We start from the raw sequence: 22725 nt of genomic DNA, 5'->3' as shown, positions 1-22725 counted from the left end.
TATTTAATAAAGTTAAAAGATTTTTGTCTTGAGTATTTTGGCTTGGGGTTGGGGTACACCATCGTATTTGAGCTCATCATTTATGTTCCAATCTTTAATTGGGGAGGGGGGGAGTTTTCATTTTGTTTGTGGGATTTTTCCTCCAAATGATAAGGTCACGCATGGGCCTTTACTTCTGGTTTACAACATTAATATCTTTATTTGTAATCAGTATATGATGACTAAACTTTATAACCAGCATTTCTTTATGCCTATTGTTCTATGAAATTAATTAGTAGAACCATTTAATTTAAAGCACTGTTTTAATTATGCCCCCATAATCCCTTGTTGAGATTTCATTTTCTTCTAATGTGGTACCCTGAAGGATATATAAAACATCCCTTAGGCAGAAGATCCTTCAACTGAAATTATGGCTGATTTCTTGAATTTACAGGGATATATGCAGGAATATATTGTGCAGAAAAAGAACTACGGGCATACTTCGTTTTATTGCACTTTGTGGACACTGTGTTCTTTAGAAATTGAAGGTCTGTGGCAACCCTGCATTGAGCAAGTCTATCAGGGCCATTTTTTTTCCAACAGCATTTGCTCCCTTCATGTCTCTGTGTCACATTTTGGTAATTTTTGCAATATTGCAGACTTTTTAATTATTATATTATGGTGATCAGTGATCTTTGGTGTTACTATTGAAGAAAGATTATGACTTGCTGAAGGCTCAGATGATGGTTAGCATTTTTTGCAATGAATTTTTTTTTTTTTTTTTTTTTTAAATTTAATTTATTTATTTATGGCTGTGTTGGGTCTTCGTTTCTGTGTGAGGGCTTTCTCTAGTTGTGGCAAGCGGGGGCCACTCTTCATCGCGGTGCACAGACCTCTCACTATTGCGGCCTCTCTTGTTGTGGAGCACAGGCTCCAGACGCGCAGGCTCAGTAATTGTGGCTCACGGGCCCAGTTGCTCCGCAGCATGTGGGATCTTCCCAGATGAGGGCTCGAACACGTGTCCCCTGCATTGGCAGGCAGACTCTCAACCACTGCGCCACCAGGGAAGCCCTGCAATGAATTTTAACTAAGGTATGTACATTGGTTTTTTTAGACATAACGCTGTTACACACTTAGTAGACTACAGTAGAATGTAAACATAATTTTTGTATGCACTGGGAAACCAAAAAATTTGTGTGACTTATTTCATTGCGATGTTTGCTTTATTACAGTGGTCTGGAACCAAACCCACAATATCTCCAAGGTGTGCCTGTATAAGGAGATAAAAAAATTGCAAAATGTCAGAACCACAGGGGAAATTAGGTTAAAATTTATTTTGGACATGTTAGCTGTAGAAATGGTGGTGTATAGACTTCTATTCATCTTTTCTTGAATCTTCCCTGACACTCTCCCCAAAGCAACTGATAAAACCATCTTCTTCCTAAGAAGTGGGAAGAATTATACTTCTTTTCCTTAGATAGTTGTCTGTTTTCTTTTTATGTACTGTAAACAAACAATTCAGAATCAGAGGCATATGTATTATTCTGTTATAGGTGTAAATGTTCTTAAAGGCTTGCCTGTGGAGTTTGGGAGAACCATTCTAGGCCCATCGTGATCTCTGTTCTGGGCCACGCTTCTCACACTTCAGCATGACTCCACATCTCCCGGGATCTTGTTAAAACATAAGTGGAAATGCATCAAACTAAAATGCTGTGCCCGAAGGAAGCCGTTAACAAAATGAAAAGGCAACCTACAGAATGGGAGAAAATATTTGAAACCATCTATCTGAAAAGGGGTTAATATCCAAAATATATAAGGAACTCAATAGCCCGCCCGCCCCCCCTAAAAAAAAAGATTACAAAAGGAGCTAAGGACCTGCATAGACATTTTTCAAAAGAAGACAGATGGCCAACAGGTACATGAAAACGTGCTCAACATCACTAATCATCAGGAAAAAGGCAAATCAAAACCACAATGAGATACCGCCTCACATCTGTTAGAATGGGTGCTCTCAAAAAGACAAAAGATAACAAGTGCTGATGAGGGTGTGGAGAAAAGGGAACCTTTATACACTGTTGGCAGGAATGTACATTGGTACGGCCACTATGGAAAACAAGTATGGAGGCTCCTCAAAAAATTAAAAATAGAATTACTGTTTGATCCAGCAATCCCATTTCGGGGTATATGTCCAGAGGAAATGAAGTCAGTGTCTTGACGAGACATCTGCACTCCCATGTTTATTGCAGGACTATTTACAATAGCCAAGCTATAAAAACAACCTAAGTGACCTAATGAAACTTAAAAGCTTTTTCACAGCAAAGGAAACCGTAAAAAAGATGAAAAGACAACCCTCAGAACTGGAGAAAATATTTGCAAACGAAGCAACTGACAAAGGATTAATCTCCAAAATATACAAGCAGCTCAATATCAAAAAAACAAACACCCCAAGCCAAAAATGGGCAGAAGACCTAAATAGACATTTCTCCAAAGAAGATATACAGATTGCCAACAAACACATGAAAGAATTCTGAACATCATTAATCATTAGAGAAATGTAAATCAAAACTACAATGAGTTATCACCTCACACCAGTCAGAATGGCCATCATCAAAAAACCTACAGGGTTTCCCTGGTGGCGCAGCATTTGAGAATCTGCCTGCTAATGCAGGGGACACGGGTTCGAGCCCTGGTCTGGGAGGATCCCACATGCCATGGAGCAACTAGGCCCGTGAGCCACAACTACTGAGCCTGCGCGTCTGGAACCTGCGCTCCGCAATAAGAGAGGCCACGATAGTGAGAGGCCCGTGCACCGCAATGAAGAGTGGCCCCCACTTGCCACAACTAGAGAAAACCCTCACACAGAAATGAGGATGCAGCACAGCAAAAATAAATGAATAAATTAGTAAACTCCTATCCCCAACATCTTCTTAAAAAAAAATCTACAAACAATAAATGCTGGAGAGGGTGTGGAGAAAAGGGAACCCTCTTGCACTGGTGGTGGGAATGTAAATTGATACAGCCACTATGGAGAACAGAATGGAGGTTCCTTAAAACACTAAAAATAGAACCACCATATGACCCAGGAATCCCACCACTGAGCATATACCCCGAGAAAACCATAATTCAAAAATAGTCATATACCACAATGTTCATTGCACCTCTATTTACAATAGCCAGGACATGGAAGCAACCTAAGTGTCCATCAACAGATGAATGGATAAAGAAGATGTGGCACATATATACAATGGAATATTACTCAGCCATAAAAAGAAACGAAACTGAGTTATTTGTAGTGAGGTGGATGGACCTCGAGTCTGTCATACAGAGTAAAGTAAGTCAGAAAGAGAAAAACAAATACCGTATGCTAACACGTATATATATGGAATCTAAAAAAAAAAATGGTTCTGATGAACCTAGGGGCAGGACAGGAATAAAGACACAGACATAGAGAATGGACTTGAGGACATGGGGAGGGGGAAGGGTAAGCTGGGACGAAGTGAGAGAGTGGCATGGACATATATACACTACCAAACGTAAAATAGATAGCTAGTGGGAAGCAGCCGCATAGCACAGGGAGGTCAGCTCAGTGCTTTGCCACCACCTAGAGGGGTGGGATAGGGAGGGTGGGAAGGAGATGCAAGAGGGAGGAGATATGGGGATATACGTGTACGTACAGCTGATTAACTTTGTTATACAGCAGAAACTAACACAACATTGTAAAGGAATTATACTCCAAGATGTTAAAAAAACACAAAAACCTAAGTGTCCATCAATGGATGAATGGATAAACAAAATGTGGTTGTATATACAATGGAATATTATTCAGCCTTAAAAAGAAGGAAATCCTGTCATTTGCGACTGCATAGATGAGCCTTTAAAATAAGCTAAGCACAAAGACAAATACTGCACACTCTCACTTATATTTGTAACCTTAAAGAAGCCAGACTCATAAAAGCAGGGTAGAATGGTGGTTGCTGGGTGGAGGGGGGGAAACTGGGAGATATTTGTCAAAGGTACAAAGATCCAGTTATAAGAGATGAATAATCCTGTAGATCTAACGTATAGCATGGTGATTATACTTAATAATACTGTATTGCATACTTGCTAAGAGAGTTGATCTTAAGTGTTTTCACCACACACAAATATCTATAACTATGTGAGGTGGCGGATGGCTTAATTAGTTTGATTGTGGTAGTCATTTCACAATCTATACATATATCAAAACATCATGTTGTACACCTGAAATATATACAATTTTTATTTGTCAAGTATACTTCAGTAAAGCTGGTGAAAAAATTAAAATGCCGATTCTAATGCAGAAGGTCTGATTCAGAAGGTCTGAGAGTCTAAAATTCTAAGAAGCGCCCATATGTTGCTGGTCTCCGAACACTGACTTGCAAGGAGAACTGTCTCCTAAAAATTGACACTTACACAGGAGTTACAGAGAATTGTACTGATAAAGTACAGTCAATATAGAAATGTAGTAGGAGAGGTATCAGGGCACGCTGCTTATTTACTTGCTTGGAATTTGAAAAACCACACTGCCTCATCGGTCCAAGAACGTGGTTGCTGTGTGTGACTGATCTCCATCACATAATCAAACGGGATGGACTGCTGCTATTAGAAAAATTTCTAGCAATGAATCTTCCTGGGTCCAAATGTATTATGTTATATAAAACGGCTGGAGTGAATAGGGCCCTTTCCCCCAGAATTCTGGTAGGTAACATGCAAAGTTCTTGATGTTTTCATAAATAATGTGGTAAATCAATTGTGAGAGAAAAAAAATTCTGTGGGATTTTGCCCCTGAGCACCAATCACATGGGAGGTACGCTGGCTGCTGTCCTCCTGGGCACTGACACTTTCTTGGCGATTGTGGTGAAAATAGCTGTGACCACCTCCTGAGAGGCGCAAATGCTCTCAAGTGACAGCAAATGAATATTTGTTTTCTTCTGTTCATTCCCTCTTGGGAATGCTGTTTGCTCTGTTCTGTTTACTGACATATTTGAAAGTAATAGCAATAATTTAGAATAACATCCCTTCTGAAATGCCCTATTTGAAAACATCAGATTTACCGATTTTGCAAGTATGAAAACTGAACACAGGCAGCCTCACTGATCCCATTCTGTGGAAAATGTCAATTAGGAGGCTTTGAAAGAGGTGTGCACCTTGCAAATCAGCACTTTTTAATGACGTTAGCTTTAGCAATTAGAATGGTTGCCTTCTCAGGAGCGCTAAGTACGTGATCTCTTCCAGTCAGCTATTCCCAACTGTTGTTTCTAAGGGCTTCACTTTCAATCAGTCATCGAGACCTGTCAGTTTGGCCTCTGTAGTGTTCCTGGAATCTGTTTCTAACTATTCATTCCCACTGCAATCACCTTTTCATCTTCTCTCACCTGAGCCATTACAAGAACTTGTTAAATGGTTTCTGCAGCCCCAGATTCATGCCACCTCCAGCCTCTCCCATCCCTTGCTGCTGGAGGTTCTCCAAAACCCAAACCTGAGCATCCCATTTCCTTCCCTGAAGATTCGTGTTGACTTTACAGTGCCTACAAGCTAAATGGAGACTTACAGCACAGCTTCTACCTTCTACTAGCCTACATTAAGGGTCACTTTTTATTCACCCCCCTCCCCTAGCTCCCTAGACTCTGCTTGCCCAGTCACTTGGATATTATATTAAGCACAGAGTGCATTGTCTCATGTCTTTGCTTAGGCTGGGCCCTCTTCCTGGAGTCTGTTTCACTTAGAAAGTCCATTCTTTGTCATTCAAGAATTAAATGGTATTTCCATAGGAAAGCCTTCCTGACCATTCCTTCCCCAAAGAGGAAATCTCCTTTTTCCTTTATTCTCCCACAGTACCCTGCTCAAGTTTCTTCTAGATCATCACTTGTGATGCAGCCTATTTTATATGTCTGTCTGCCCCACTAGACTGTATGTTCTGAAACTGAGGTCTTATTTCAGCCAGCCTTATATACCTCAGGCCTCTAGCAAAAGATCTGGCATATAATAGGTGTTTAATGAATAGTTCTTGAATATAGGGGGATGGGGAAGATGGAAAGACAGGTAGATGAACAAATGAAAGAAAGAAATGGAGAGACTTAGTCTCCCTGAATGATACAAGTTATGTGCTTATGATGAATTAGGAGAAAAAGTAGGATATATGTATGTACATATATACAGACACATGCATATATCTACACATAATTACACATATACTGTTCACAGTATGACTCTAAAGCTATGAATCTCTTATTAGGCAATCTTTAGCAGCAATAGGACCTAATAACTTATGTTTTTAAGGACCAGTATTTTCTTTTTTTTGCTTGGACCTAATTCTGTACTCTCTCTTTATCCTAGAATGATAGAGGTCTTCGACTCGTGGCTAATTCAGTGGTGTGGGTTCCAGAAGGCGGGATGCTGCAGATTACCAACAGAATCTTACAGGCTGAAGCTCCAGGTGCCAGAGCCTCAGAAATCATCTACAAAATTACACAGGAGCACCCCCAATTTGGTAACTCGTTTTTTCCCTTGTCATGATGTCATCATTGCATTCAGCAGTCTTGGACTTGCTTTTGTACAAAGCCACACAGCCAGGGTGTGTTTCCAGTGAACTCAGCTTTCTAATACCCCAGGCATCCCCTTTAAAGACAGAATAATCACAATAGCTATCATTGCTGTATACATATTATTGGTATGCTAAGTAATGTAAACCTAGTATAGTTAAACCTAAAATTTAAGTTTTAAAACAACTACATTTTACAGAGAAAGTAACTTGTTAAAAGTCACCTGGCTAATAATATGTCAATACAGTGTCAAACCTCAGGCTTTCAAACTCCACCTTGTGTCCCTCCCAGAACATCACCGCACTTCTTGAGACTTTCTTTTTAAGAAAAGACTTTACATAAAAACATTTCTCAAGATCTCCATTGTTACTTCCACTTCTAGCAAGATAGTAGAGTATGATAACCCATCATCATCACCTAGAAATGATGGATAAAAGAGATTCAGAGCTATAAGGCAATCATAGCTGACCTCCCAAGAATACAGAGAAATCTCCCAAGTGCCAGACACAGAGAAGGAACTGAAAGCCAATCTGGGCAGGAGCTGATGGCATAGCTTGCCTGAGGGGTTGTGTGTATCTCTCAGTAACCTGGGGGCTTGGGATTTAATGCCCGTGCAGAGACAGAAAGTTGGAATTAAGACAAGAAGCTCACTAGCACAGAGAGATGGCAAAGAAATTTACCTGTGTTTCCCAGGGCTCAGAGGGAGCAAAAAGAGTCTGCTGAGAATTCAGAAATTCAGGCCTGTTTCTCCTGAAGATCCAAGGTTAAGTTATACTGTGTGCATAGTCTGAGAAACCCAAAGCTGAGGCATTAATATGAAAATTGACCTCAGGCCAATGGTACTTCCTGGGTCCCTTGCAGAAACTAGTATTAACTGCTGTGGAATGTCCACCCTCAACTCCAGACCACAGAAGATTCTCACAGATAAAACCACTGAAGATTAACTCAGAATTCAGAATTACAGAACATATGAAGAAACAATCTATAGTACCATAACTAAAACAAACAAGAAGATTAAAACCCCAAGGTTTCCAATGAAGGAACAAGCTTACAAAAACTATGAAATAAGCATATTTAAAAAGATTTAAAGACACAAAAGAAGGGATCGAAACTGTAAGGAGATGACAAAATGTTATAAAAATAAAAACAACAGGCAGGTAGATATTTTAAAAGAAATAATCACCTGAAAATGAAAAATATATTCATTAAAATTGCTTGGCATGACAAATAGCAGAGAAATAACAATCCGTTTTTCCTCAGGTTTATCAGATGTTTTTAATTGTGTATTTTCTGTGGTGAGGAAAAAATCAACTTTCGTACTATTTAAAATAAGTATAGAGTCCACAAAGGCATTGAAAAGCATAATCTAATCAAGAATTGATAGAATTATAAAGCAGTCAGTCTAGCTGGGCTGTCATGTATTATAGTTGCGTAACCTTGAGGAAGGCAGGTGGACCCCCTTGAGCCGTAAGTTTCTTTGAAAGATGAAGCTAGATAAGTTTTTAACTTTTTATTTTAAAATAATTTTAGACTTACTGAAATGTTGCAAAAATATCTTGCAAAGAGCTCTTGAATATCCTTTATCCAGCTTCCTCCATTGTTAACATCTTACATAATCATAGGACAATAATCAAAACCAGGAAATTAGCATTGATACAATGCTGTTAATTAGTTCACAGACCTTATTCAACTTTGCCGTATTTCACCCACTGATTTTAAGCTAGACAATGTTTAAGTCCTTTTCAGCTCTAAAAACCTTTGACTGGTTTGATGTATTAAATTCTTTACCTTTGTCTTGAGCATTAAAAGTCAAAAAATTAAATTTCCTAAAGATAGCCCAATATCCCAATATTCCGTTTAAGTATTAAATAGAACAATGCGGAATTAAGTGATTTTTTTTAAAGCCATTTCAGCTTGATAAATGCCATGTAAGTAAGCCTGACTCACGTGACCCTTTCCTAATATAACTCTCTTAATTAACTTCTTCCTATGAACATAATCCTATTTCTGTGTGTTCAGAGCTCCCTACTGGTAGTAATCAAATCGCATTACCCTTAGGAGCCATTCAGGAGTGGAAAAGGAGGTGGGAATGAGAAGCCCACTTAACGCAAATCTTTTTTTTTTTTTTTTGGCTGCGTTGGGTCTTCTTTGCTGCGTGGGCTTTCTCTAGCTGCCGAGAGCGGGGGCTACTCTTCATTGCGGTGCAGGGGCTCCTCATTGCGGTGGCTTCTCTTGTTGCAGAGCACGGGCTCTAGGCGCACAGGCTTCAGTAGTTGCAGCGCACAGCCTCAGTAATTGTGGCATGCGGGCTCTAGAGTGCAGGCTCAGTAGTTGTGGCACGCGGGCTCTAGAGTGAAGGCTCAGTAGTCGTGGCGCACAGGCTTAGTTGCTCCACGGCATGTGGGATCTTCCCGGACCAGGGATCGATCCTGTGTCCCCTGCATTAGCAGGTGGATTCCTAACCACTGTGCCACCAGGAAAATCCCGAGATTCTAATTCTTAATACCTATTAGATTTTCCCATAAAGTTTCTTGGTTAAAATATTGAGCTCAGTGTAAAGGAAATCACTAGTAGATGTTATTTTCTGTTTTTTAAGCCTGGACTGTTTTTTAAACCTGGATTTTCATATATTTAGAGTAATCTCCTTGATTTTGTCATACTATGATAAAAGCAGAGGTGAGGTATTACGCAAAAGCTCTCACCTCGATGGAGTGAAACCTACAAAATATCGGTATTTCTCCCTGTCTACTCATGGGCTTGGCACAAAGGTACCTTGTATTCATCATACCCTGTGCTGAACTCTAACTCTTCATCTTTTCTTCTACCAGCTCATCCCATTTGTGGCATCGCTTCCCTACACATCACCCAACCTAATAGGTGATCATCTGATTCTTCCCTCTTTCTTACCGTTTACAGCCACATTTGTCAAGTTCTGTTGCTTTCACTTCCTCAAGGATTCTTGTATCTGTTTACGTATTTCCAATCTTACCTCTGTTGCTTTAGTTCAGGTTCCTATCTCTCATCTGGATTTTACAGCAGATTTATAGTTGACCAAACTGTCCACATAATTGTTAGCCACTATTGTTATCATTTTTATAAAATAAAGTCCAGCCCCTTTAACAGAACTTTCACGTATATTCTGTGTTCTAAATCACTTCGTGCCGTTAACCTACTGAAAATCGCACAGAGGCTCCCAGGTGCTTATGGGGCTGATCTCAAGGGGAAGGAACTGCATCTTACTGATCTTTGAGTCCCCCACCCCAAAGGGCTAACCACAGTAGCTAGCCCTTAGCAGGTGTTCACTGACTGTTTACTGAGTTGAAATTAATGGGATTAACCAGCATCCTATGATTCCTGTTAATTTGCATAGTATCGCAATGTTTTTTGTTTTTTTTTTTAATCTGAAAAATAGGTTTATTTCATTAGGACTTGTTAGGAAAATTCTGCTTTGCCTTCCTATTATAAAGCAGAATAGTCAGGAAATTGGCATTTGAATGTTTTCTGTTTTTCTACTCTCCACATTTTCACTGTGGAAATCTCCTTCCAGACTATTTTGCAACTACACATTCATAAACAGTCCGCATCCTGGGAAAGCATGTTTATTAGCAAGATCTTATGAACAGAAGTTGAACCAGGGAGAGATGGGTAATGGAATTGGTGACTTAAGTATAAATGAGAAACAGTACAAGAAAGAAACTAGAGTGAGTTGATTCTACACATGATTATTTTAAGAATAAAATAAGAATATTGATGTTTTTCTATTACTTCAGTATTTCATCACTATCCAGGATATTATGTGCATTTTTAACTTGAATTTAGTGCCTATAAATATTAGAATGAGTATTTCCTTTGAATAAGAGAACACATTTCTCTGGGGTAATCAAAGTGCACTGTCAATTACCTGATATGTCTAGGGCACTAAGATCTGGGTATCCTCCTACAGAACATTTAAAAGATGTATGCAGTTTCTCTCTCTTTCTTTCTCTCTCTCTCACACACACACACATACACACACATTCTTCTCTCCCTCTTACTATCTGAGAGGTAGAGAGACTTCTTTCAGATTTATTGTTAGATGCATTTTCATGGGAACGTGGCTTGTTTTTAGCAGTTCATCCATTCTTCTCCTTGGTCTTCACTTGAAGGCATATTCTCCTTGGGAAATTTTGATTGTTTCTATAACACCTTTGTATTTTCAATCTCACTTTAAGAAAATAGTAGCTTCAGGTAAAGAATAAGCCATAGAAACAGGTTGGTGGTGTTGGTGGTGATGTTTAGATTTAGATTCCATTGCTTCAATTCTAATAAAGTTTAGAAAATGAAGGAGGAGAAAACATGATCAGTTATTTATCAAGGTAATTGTTGGTCTGTGAACATAAAATAACCATGACGGGTAACAGGGTTTCATGACCAGGAAAATGAGCTTCAGATTCAAATCCCAGCTCCTTCGCTTCGGACTTGTGTGACCTCAAACAAGTTATTGAACTTCTCTGAGCATAAAGAACTTTGTCTTTAAAATGGAGATGACAATAGCATCTTCAGAAGGATTAAATAGCATAATAAGGATAACCAACATTCTTTGCAAGCACCTATGAAGTATGTACTATTATTCTCATTTTACCAGTGAGGAACAGAGACTTATAATACCTAAGTAAGCTCACCCAGCTTGATGTGGTGGAACTGGGTTTGAACCACTATGTAAAGTGCTTCATGCAGCGCCTGTCATATGCATTCAAGTGTTAGCTATTATTATTTTCATTTTAAGAACTCTTCCAAGGATGATTTTTTCTGAATTTTTTCTAATTTCCCCTTGTGTTTACACCAAAAAATTTCCTGGTTAGAAAACATTTTCTGTTCATAGACAGCTGTGGGTAGAAATGAATCCATTCAATTCCCAGTATTTGCAGTGTTCACGACTATTTGGGTCTCCTTATATAATTTTAGTAGGTAAAAGTCAGTAACTTCATACATGAATTGCCCTCGAATGGCTTTTAGCTCTTTTAATTGAAAGACTGGGAATTTTATGTCTAAAGTTGGATTTTATGATATCTGTTGAATTCTGTGTTAATATCTTTTCCTTCACCTTGGATAAAAATAAAGAAGCACATCGTATCTTTTCTGTTTAAAATAAAAGTGGTAGAAAAGGAGACGAAAGCTCTGATTTACTTTTACTTTTCCCAGGGGTCCTCACTAACTGTGTGGCTTTCCTAGGGGAGGTGGTCCTTGTGTTTAATATGCCTGCAGACAGCCCCGCAGACGAAGGGCAGCACCTTCCTGATGGGAGGACAGCAACTCCCACCAGCACGTTCACCCAGCAAGACATCAACGAAGGCATCGTGTGGTACCGGCACTCAGGGCTCCCAGCCCAGAGCGACTCCTTCCACTTTCAGGTACCCTCTGCTTCCTGAATCTTCTGATGTCTGGATAGTCTGGTAAAAACCATCACCCTTATTTATAAACAACTCAGGTCATTTACTGTGATCGCCTGGAAGTCACATTTGGGAGAAGAAAAAAATGTAACTAGTAACATTGAGAAATTTTTTTTTTAATCTGTCAATTCAGCCTTCTGGGTGTCTCTACAAGCAGAGTCATTCTACAACAAAGAGGTATATAATAGATAATGGCTAAAGTGTTTGGAAGAAAGTGTTTTCAAAATGTTAAAATACCACATGGAGAAAAAAGTCTTATTTTCTTTTTTCAGATGTTTTTGGAACATTTAACCATCTTATGATAAGGTCATGGACAGAGCAGCCAGACCCACTGGGTTTACGTTTCACTTCTGCCATGTACTAGCTTTGAGAAAATTACTTGGGCAAAATCCTTGTGCTTCAGTTTCCTCATCTGTAAAATAGCCTTGCTGTAAGGATTTAATGAGTTAATACATATAAAGCATTTTAGAATAGTGCCTGTTAACTGTGTAAGGGTGTGTGACTACCATTTATGGAGACTGGTCAAATACCAGTGCTATAGACTGGATGTTTGTGTCCCCGCCAAAGTTCATATGTTGAAATCCTACCCCTCCATGTGATGGTATATGGAGGGGAGGCCTTTGATTAGAATTAGATGAGGTCATGAGGGTTGTGCCCTCATGAATGGGATTAGCGTACTTACAAGAGTCATGCTTGCACCCCCTCTCTGCTGCCCGCCACGGGGAAACAGTGAAAAGTCGGCAGTCCACAATCCAGAAGTGGGCCCTCACTAGAACCCAACCATACTGGCACCTTGATCTCAGACTTCTAGCCTCCAGAGCTGTGAGAAATAAATTTCTATTGTTTATAAGCCACCCAGTCTATGGTATTTTTGTTAGAGTAGCCGGAGCCAACTGAGGCAACCAGACTCTAAGGTTGGTTTAATTTATTCTGTCAGTAAATTAAAGAACAAGAAATTATTCTGGGCACATTCCCTGGCTACTATGAAGTACAATTAGAAATTAATAATAAAAGGGCAAAAAAAAATCAAACCATTTGGAATTCCTTAATAATTACTAGTTCTAAATGGAAATCAAAATGGCAAACTATTAAGAAATATTGATCAGGAGGAAACAACTTATCAGAACTTAAATGCTGTGGACAAAGTAATACTCGGAAGAAAATCGATGGCCTCAAGCTCTTATTGTTGAACAGAAAAGCATGAAAATTAATGGACTAAATATTCAACTCAAGAAGCTGGAGAACCACAGAGAAGCCGAAAGAAAGCGAAAGGAAGGCATTTATAGAGGTAAAAGAGGAATTGACTAATTATAAGATGCTAGAATTAGTAAATAAGTACAAAACCTGAACCTTTGGAAAGACCCATAAAATTAGACAAACCTCTGTCAAGGATAATTTGGAAATAAATAATGGAACAGAAACACAAAGGAATGAGGGAGTATGAATGAGAAAGACCATTTAAGCATAGATACAGAAAAGATTTGGGGAAAGTGTCAGGGAAAATATAAGGAAGCCCTCATGGTGATTAGCCAAAGCAGCATCACAGTCCCTCTAAGTCTGAGCCATTTCCTTTGTCTAGGAATCCAGTAGCGGATAAACTACCATGATAGCTCCCCTTGTTAAAATTATCATCCATTCTGCCCCTGATGCCTGGTGTGTACATCTTCATTGTCTGACTAATTTATATTGTGTAAAAAGTGTGCTTCCCCAGAGACCTAGTTGAAATAAACCTGGAAACAGTTAAAATGGGATTATACTGAGCACACTGAATGTCCAATGAGTGAGCAAACATTATGTGCCCTTTGCCCAAGTTAATTTTTCAATTTTAACACCTGGGGACTCAACAGTCCTCAAATAATGAGTCAGAATGGAAGCAAAGACCTCAATCAAAAGAAGTCGCCTCAACAAACTGGACTCCTCAGATCTGCCTTTGCCTTCATTATCAGTATGGAGCGTTTCCCTGGAAAGTCATTCTCAGCACCTGCTAAAATGATATTTGATTGCTTTTGCAAGTTGGTTACTAAGTGGGTTATTATAAAATAGCAAAAGTTACTGATTTTTGTAAACAAATTCACTAGAGTTTAAGACTCTAGAAACATCATTACTTAGAAAGCGGTTCCCTTTGGAGGGTCTTCACACACTCTGCTCAAAATGTGTTTAGAACTCCTACCTGAAATCTCCTTCAAAATCTGTGGGATATTCTTTAGCATATCCTCCGTAGTGACAATATATCATCCTTCGGAAGTGGATTTTAAAATAAAACCCTATAGCCCAAAGTCATTCAGAATCGTGTCTGGAAAAAAGAAGAGTAGCAATTATTTTTGGTTAAAACAAGGAGTAATTATGAAGTAACAAGCTCAGTTTTCTTACATGATTTGTGAACCCCCTCTGAAGCATTTCAAAAAGTACATTTTGAACACTGACAGCATCTTTACTGCAAGTATGAAACAGCTCTCTGGGATCATTTTCTCTTGGATGTGAAGGTTTTGGTATGTTTGTTTTTAAAATCTCATGGTTTGATAGGCTTATCTCATATTTTGATGTGAAATGACACAGACACTGTAGCTACGTGCTAAAATAAATGGTTGGCAACTTTCCCCATTCATCATTTTAGTGTCCCTTAGGATTTTAGACTATTTAAAAAAGATGCTGTTCTAATGATTCTCCTCTCGTGTCCCTTCTTTTTTATTTTCTTTAAAGCAGAAAATGCAATACAAGGAGTTGTATGGATTTAATTTCGTTTTAATGTTTATGTGCTGTCATGATCCATCAATGCAGCCCATCTGTTACTTTGCATCTAAGACTTGGGATTTGTGTAATGCAAGTGGTATTAAAAAAATTAGAGCATGGCATAGTGAGAAGAAAGCAGGCACATTTTTGGCAGGGGAAGGAGCCCTGGTTTTGGCATATTCAGATCACGTTGACATAGCCTCAGGGGATGTAATTTGAAAAAGACCAACATATTTTACACTCGTGTCTTTGCTAGGGAAGCCAGAACTGCGTCCTTTGCTTGGTAATCTGCTCACCTCTCACTTCCTGCAGAGTTCCATTCCTTTTCTTCAAGAGATAGGAGAACATATCTTCCCCTTTCCTGATTTCCTAAAGCTTCCAACTTGAGTCACTGTGGTCCGTAGGAAGGTCACAAACCCGCTGACCTGGTTTTAAATACTGACCCTTGTTGGCTCTGTGACCTTGACACCTTAACTTTTTGACCTTCAGTTTCCTCATCTGTAAAAAAGGAGATAATAATATCTACTTGATGGGTATTCGGTAAGAAAACTTCTGAAAAGTAGCTAGCACAGTGCCAAGCCCATGATAAGTGTTCAGTGAATGATAGCTGTGGTGGTTAATATTATTTATGGTGACACTATAAGATGCCTCCTTGGAAACAAGTTGATATTCTGAGGCTTGAGCTCCAGGCGCCTGATGTGATCAAGGTACAGAGAAGACAGTTTTCCTGGAGGGTGTAACTTTAGAAGACATAGAGAAAGGGCTGCTATTCCTGCCCTTTTTCTCAGGAGTTACAGAACCCTGCCCCCTCTCACATGGAATTAACACAACTCCACATGGCCACATGGGCCTTAGCAATTCTTCTAACAAGCCTAAGGAGCAGACAGTGGAAGGAAGGCGAGTTTAAGGGAACAGCGAGGTAGCACCGAGGAAAGGGAGAGGCTGCATGAGAAAAGCATCATTTTTCAGCATTTCCGAAGCAGGAAAAAGTTGATTTTGTGACCACTACCCTAGTTGTAAATGTTCTTAATCTTGCCTTGCGGTGATGAGGCCGGGATTTGTCATTTATAATCTAGGTGTAGGTATCTGTGCTGGGTAAAGACTAAAGTGAAATAAACATCACGTATATTGATATAATGTGTTGTGCGTGCTCATAATGAGACACTATGTAGCTATCAAAATTATGTTTTCGAGAATGTTTAATGGTATAGCAAAATATCATAGTATTGTGTTAAGTAAACATTTAGAATATACAATTGTACATAGTTTCACATATACATGGAAAAAAGATTAAACTGAAATGCAGCGATATATTAGTAATGACTATTTCTAGGTAGTGAAATTCTAGATGATTCTTATTCCTTATTTATACCTTCCCGCAACTTCACAATTGCCTAAAATGCTTATGTATCGTTTTTATAATCAGTAAAAAAATGAATCTTAAAATATGAAGAGCAGAATGAAAATTGTAATACAGGAGCATACAGAATTCAAAGACAGATGGTTCAAAAGGGAAAAAATAAACACAGGCAAACATACTCTGCCCACCTGAGGCTCACCAGTGTGCCGTGTCTTTGCAGGTGTCCAGTGCCACGGAGGCTCACGCCCATTTGGAGAGCCGCATGTTCAACATCGCCATCTTACCCCAGACTCCGGAAGCACCCAGACGCTCTCCAGGAGCATCTCTCCACATGACCGTGAGTTGGGTAGCAGGACTCATGGTTTCTGCTTGGAAGAGGCAGGTTGATGGGATGTGACAGAATGCTTGGCTCAGAACGCGGGCTCTGGGGTCAAAAATACCAGCCCTGTGAACTCGTTTCTCATTGACTTGAAAGAAGAAGCTTAAAATTCCCAGAGTGAAAGGAAGGTTAGAGGGAATCCACTCCAGCCTCCCATCCATTGCTGCTGAGCCCTCTTACAGCATTCCAGACACTCACAGAACCATTCCTTGAGTACCTGGAAGGAATTTCAGGCTTATATCCATTTAATGGTTACTATTTGGGTATAATTATTCAGACAGTTAGAGTTCCATCTAGCTGGTGAAACTGTTATTCTGTTTTAGAAGGCCCGTTAGTAGTTTCCTTTCTATTAGAAAAGTTTCCTGGAGGAAGTGATGTCTGTGCTGACTCCAGAAAGATAAGTAGCAAATATCCAAGTGAAGGTTTGGGAGGCAGGTTGGAAAGAATAGTGGGGCGATGGCAAAGGGCACCACCAGGCATAAAAACAACACATGCAAAGACCCAGAGGGGAGAGACAATATGATTGTTGGGAAAATTGAGAACCGTTCAATGAGACTGGAAGATGAGAGAGGCTGAAAGGGAGTGGTGAGCCTGTGGGGTTTTTCGAGCTAGATCACAGAGGAGCTTGTATGCCGCGTGGGAAGGAGTGTGGACACATGGAAAGGTTTGGAGCAAGGTGAGAGCTAAATTAGTACATGGCCTTTAGTTCAGACAATTAGCAGTTTCCACTGTAATCCTGTATCTGTGGGGCATGTAATGCCAGACCCCTCTTGTAGACAGAGCCACAGCACATTAAGTCCCTTGTAAGGATCCACATTTTAGTTAGCGCCCACGGAATTACACTCCAAAGTGGTGTAGCACTCCTGAGCTGCAACAAAGACAGCAGGTAGAGTTTTAGAAATTATGGGTCTGGGGCTTGACAGAGACGTAAAAGGGCAAACAAAGTTTTTAATGGATACATGCTATCGGCATTTCCACCGTAAACTGTAATTTAAAGAAATCATAATTCAGGAACACTATAAAGTCTATAATTCATCATTCTGACCGCAGGAGCTTGGACCAGAATTTTCTCTAAAGTGTAAAGAAAAATGTGCATATACATTTCTTGCCAAATGCTAATGTGGTGTTATTTTGACTTTAGAGGGAAAAAAAAATGGGCCAGGACCCGTGAAGATGGCATCACTCCCACTCTTTTGCTGAAAACCTCTAGAAACTTTTCAACATACTTAACCTTGAGGGTGTCAGGTTGCATGTTTGTAAATTAGGCCTGTTCTGTGTAATTTAGGGTATCACAAAGGTTAGTCTACTGTAAAATGTGATCAGGCTGCTCTTTCATTCCTTAAAATATACACATTTTATATTTCTTTTGACATTAATTAGGGCCATTACTGTAAGATATACATACTGTAAAATGTGACAAAAGCACATTCTCAATTCAGTGATTTGGACTCATCTAAGCACATAAGTTTTGTACATATTTGGTAAACACATTGTGAATACATATGCTAAACTCTTACATAGTATATTCATATAGATGTTTAAGGGTAGGAGTCTCCCTCTCCAGTCATTCAGTTATTCAGTCTTGCACAGTTTCGGGTCCCTAATTTATGCCAAGTTCTGTGGAAGACATTGGAGATTCAGTGATCATGTAATGCAGTCTCTATTAGTCTATTTTAGACTTAGAGTCTGAAGAGGGAGACAAGAAAATAAATAAACAGTGACAATACAGTAATAAATGTCATGACAGAGACATGGCATGGAAGCAGGTAGCAGGGCACCTAGTCCAGCAAGGCATAGGAGAGGTCAAGGAAGGCGTCCCGTAGAAGGTGAACCAAGCTGGTTGAAGTGAATATTATCTCTAAATCAGGGTCTCAAACTTCAGCCTGCATTAGGATCACCTAGAGGGCTTGTTAATTCACAGATTGCTGGAGCCCACCCCAGAGTTTCCCAATTCAGTAGGTCTGGTATAGGGCTGATAATTTGAGTTTCTAACAGGTTCCCAGGTGATACTGCTCTTCTCACTACACTTGCAGACCCTCTTATCTAGACTAGAAATAGGCGGAAGTTCATTCCAGGTAGAGGAGCAGCATTTGAAAAGGAGATGGAGACGCAGGAGAACATAACATGTTTGAGGAATGACAGAGAGAGTTCAGTTGGCTGGAGCACAAATCTTTAGGTGAAGAAGAAAGAAGAAATGAGATATCACGGAGGACCTTAAGATAAGATGAAGGAGATTCCATTTTGTCCAGAAAGGCTGTTAGGGCAAGTAGGATACAGCAGAGAGGTGGCATGCTTAGATTCTCAATTTGAGAAGGTCATTTTGGCTGCAGGGTAGAGAACACCCCAGATGGGGCCAGACAGGGAGCAAGGAGGCCAAGAAATAGGCTACTGAAGTCACCTAGAACAAGAAAGATTGGTGGCTTGAAGGTCATGCAGTGGCAATAAGGATTAAGAGTTGGTGAGATCTTGAAGAGATACTCGTACACTCATGTTCATTGCAGCATTATTCACAACAGCCAAGAGATGGAAGCAACCTAAATGTCCGTTGACAGATAAGTGGATAAAGAAAATGTGGTATATACAACCACTGAATATTATCCAACCTTTAAAAAAAGGAAATCCTGTCATATGCTACAGTATGAATGAACCTTAAGGATATTGTCCTAAATGAAATAAGCCAATCACAAAAAGACAGATAATGCAGGATTCCACTTATATGAGCTAGTAAAGCTCTTACAAACAGAAAGTAGAACGGTGGTTGCCCCTGTGGGGAATGGGTGGGGCGTTCAGAGAGAAAAGAGGAATTGTTCTTCAATAACGTTTCAGTGTTGCAAGAGGAAAAAAATCTGGAAATCTGTTGTAGAACAAAGTGCATCTAGTTAACACTACTGTACTGTACACTTAAAAGTGGTTAAGGGGCTTCCCTGGTGGCGCAGTGGTTGAGAGTCCGCCTGCCGATGCAGGGGACACGGGTTCGTGCCCCGGTCTGGGAAGATCCCACATGCCGTGGAGCGGCTGGGCCCGTGAGCCATGGCCGCTGAGCCTGCACGTCCGGAGCCTGTGCTCCGCAACGGAAGAGGCCACAACAGTGAGAGGCCCGTGTACTGCAAAAAAAAAAAGTGGTTAAGGTGGTAAAAAAAAAAAGTTAGGAGGAGATTAGAGATATTTAGAGACAGTGCTCAATTAGATATGGAAGAGGGCGAAGCACCCCATTTTCTGAGCATACAGAGATGCCATTCATTGAGATGGGGAACGTATGAGGACTTGAGGGGGAGGGGGAGGGGTGGAAGGCATGATGCATTCAGTCTGGGATGTGCTTGTAAAGGGCGTGCGTATTAAGGGCAGGTAGAAGAAGATCAGTAGCTATTCAAGGTGAGTGATAAACCTTTGAGAATCATTAATGGCTGGTAGTGGTTAAATCCTCAGAAATCACTGAGATTCCCCAGGAAGATTGCACAGAATGAGAAGTAATATAATCAAATACGTGCCTAAATGAAAATTTGTTCTGTGACATCTCTGTAATTCTGTTATTCATCAAACCTAAGATCCTTTAAATGGGATCTTATGGTTTGGTCTGTAGTGCTCATCAGAATTATATGCATGCGTATATATATATAAGATATGTATACACGTATATCATATATATATAAACATGTGAGAGATGTGTACATTTAGAATATATATCAAATTTGAGCAAGGGGATCTGAAGACGTGCGTGTCGCAGCATAGATAGCGTCAGATTCTTCAAGTAAGTTAACAGATTCACATCAACTCCCAGTTCTCCAAGTAATCATCCACTATTTGACTTAGAAGATCCTTAAGGGCAAAATCTTTGATTTATTAACCTTGGTATCTTCCTCAGCATCTAGCACACTGCCTTATATAAAATAGTTGCTTAGTAAATATTTGTTGCCTAAGTGAGTATTTTCGGGCCTACTTTCACATGGCTAATAATATCTTCTTGTATGACCTTCGAATTCAAACAAATTAATTATATGGGTACACACACACACACACACACACACAAACACACACTTTGAATATCATATTTCCAAGTCCTCTCTTAAAGGGGAGATAAATTCTATTATCTCTTAATGTGAAAGAAGATTGATTATTTCCTTTTCTAAGTGATTGCGGTCCTCAGGGTTGGGTTGCCCAAGGTCACCACTTGAGGAAAAGGCCTTTCTTTCCTGGTTTCATTTGCTTCCAGAGTGACTGCTGTAGCAAGAGTTCTCTTAAAACCATTCTTATTGAGGCTAGCAGGGATCCAGTTAGAACAGCTGATCTTTTTGTGGTATGGACTCAAGCCTGGGCCTGCTGTATTAGTTTTATGGCTATGGGTGTCTGTGTCTCTGTTTTCTCTTGAGACATTTCAGATACTAGTATAATTATTATCTGCAGTCTCTGGAAATGTTTTGTTAGCCTTGGAATTACTGCTGTGCTTCATCCTTTCACACTACTTAGCATTTTCTACCTTAGAGCTACTTATGAGTTTCCCCCACTGAAAGGTGAAATTCCTTGAGGAAAAGGTCTATATCTGATTCATCTTGTATCTTCTACAGCTTTTTGCCTGGTACCTTGCACATAGTAGGTTCTTACTAAAAATTTAGTACATGAATATATGAATTAATTAAATGTGTTGAATACATGAGTATATGAATGAATTTTGTTGTCCTAACTAAACCATGTGAGAAGACGGTAGGACCTTCATTTTACTTATCTCATCTCATCATTCGTGGGTGTGTGATTTCTCAGGCCCGCCATGGGCTTTGCTGCTTTGGTAGAATGACAGTCAACATGGGAAATTCTTTTTTTTTTTTTTAACGGAGGGTGAAATGATAATGTCGTTTACAAATTCTGACCTGGAAGTTTAAAGATGTTAGTCATGCACACTTTGCTATATCTTAAGTGTTCAAATGTTTGCCTCTCTAATTCTTTAGATGGCATTGAAATACGATGAAAAAATATTCTTAAAAAATTATCGATGAAGTTGTTTTTTAAAGTATTTTTACTACTAGCTTAATTTTTTTCATAATAATATTTTTTCATTCATTCAACAAATTTTTATCGAGCACTTCCATGTGCCATGTGCTCGGTGCTTGGTGTCCGTGAACAAACAAAAATTCATGTTCTCATGGAGTTTACATTCTCTTGGGGGAGGGGAATAGACAATAAGTTATAAACAAAATAAATAAGCAACTCACATATAGCATGTTAGTGAGAAGTATTATGATAAAACAAAAAGTAGATCAGGGCCAAGAAGATTGGAAGTGTAGCAGGGGAGACCTAGGTTGTAACTTTAAATAAGGTGGTCAGGGTGGGTTACCTTAAGACAATGACATTTAAAGAAAGACTTGCAGAAGGTAAGAGAGATAGTTGTTCAGATACCTGAGGAAAGAGCATTCCAGGCCCAGGGAACCATTCATTTAGAGGCATCAAGGTAGGAGCATGCCTAGATATTCAAGGAACAGCAAGGAAGGCAGTATGGCTGGATCAAAGTAAGTGGAAGCCAGAGGAATCTGCGTGAATTCACAGGTGTGCTAAGTGGGCGGATGGGGGTGGAGCAGATTTGGGATCATGTCCGCCTCACAGGCCATTGTAGGGACTTTTGATTCTGAGTAACATGGAGAGCTATTGCAGGGTGTTGAGTAGAGGTCCAATGTCCTTTTTAAAGGCATCATGCTGGCTGCTGTGCTGAAATAGAGTGTTGGGGGAGGGCAAGAGAGCAGCTGGGAGGCCATCGTGGTAATCCAGGTGAGAGAATATGGCTCCCTCCCAGCAGGATGGCAGCAATGTCATGGGGAGAAGTGGTTGGATTCTGGATGTATTCAGAGGTAATATGGGTATTACGGAAACCATTATTCTATAATCTTCCTTTGTTGACAGATAGTTTAATTTTTAAAAAAAAGTGTCTTCTATAATGATTTCCATTAACTTTAGTATCTCACTTCTTACTGTTGGATTGATAAATATTGAACACTTCAAATAGCCAATATTAAAACTGATTATTCTTTGATATAGCTCAACCTCAATATTGCTTTCTTCAGAGAATCAAGTCCTCGCCTTTTCTGCTTAGTGTCTCTTTCTATTAGTAAAGAAATAGTATCAACAAGTTCTGTAATAAAACATCTCTTTTCTTGGCTAGAACACATTTCCCTTTTCTGTCGTCCTAGGTCCATGATAATTCTTTTTTCTTACCACTTTATTGTTTTAGGGACATCTAAATTTTCGAAAAATATCCCATAATACTTTGAGAATTTTCAGATATCCTGACGGTTTTGAGATTAA

The 22725-nt window shown here is 39.5% G+C and overlaps 1 protein-coding gene across 1 annotated transcript in view; it reads left to right on the top strand.

Annotated features, from left to right (window-relative positions):
* Positions 1 to 22725, top strand: part of FRAS1 (Fraser extracellular matrix complex subunit 1) — a 455620-nt gene that overhangs the window by 312016 nt on the left and 120879 nt on the right. Inside the window, exons 30-32 of the mRNA XM_065877453.1 lie at positions 6334 to 6487; positions 11751 to 11929; positions 16279 to 16395. Of these exons, the coding sequence (XP_065733525.1) occupies positions 6334 to 6487; positions 11751 to 11929; positions 16279 to 16395 (450 nt within the window). The remainder of the gene's footprint in view (positions 1 to 6333; positions 6488 to 11750; positions 11930 to 16278; positions 16396 to 22725) is intronic.

The sequence above is a fragment of the Phocoena phocoena genome, chromosome 5 (genome assembly GCF_963924675.1).
Source record: "Phocoena phocoena chromosome 5, mPhoPho1.1, whole genome shotgun sequence".
Classification (NCBI taxonomy): Eukaryota; Metazoa; Chordata; class Mammalia; order Artiodactyla; family Phocoenidae; genus Phocoena; species Phocoena phocoena.
This window is presented reverse-complemented; position numbering and strand designations above follow the sequence as displayed.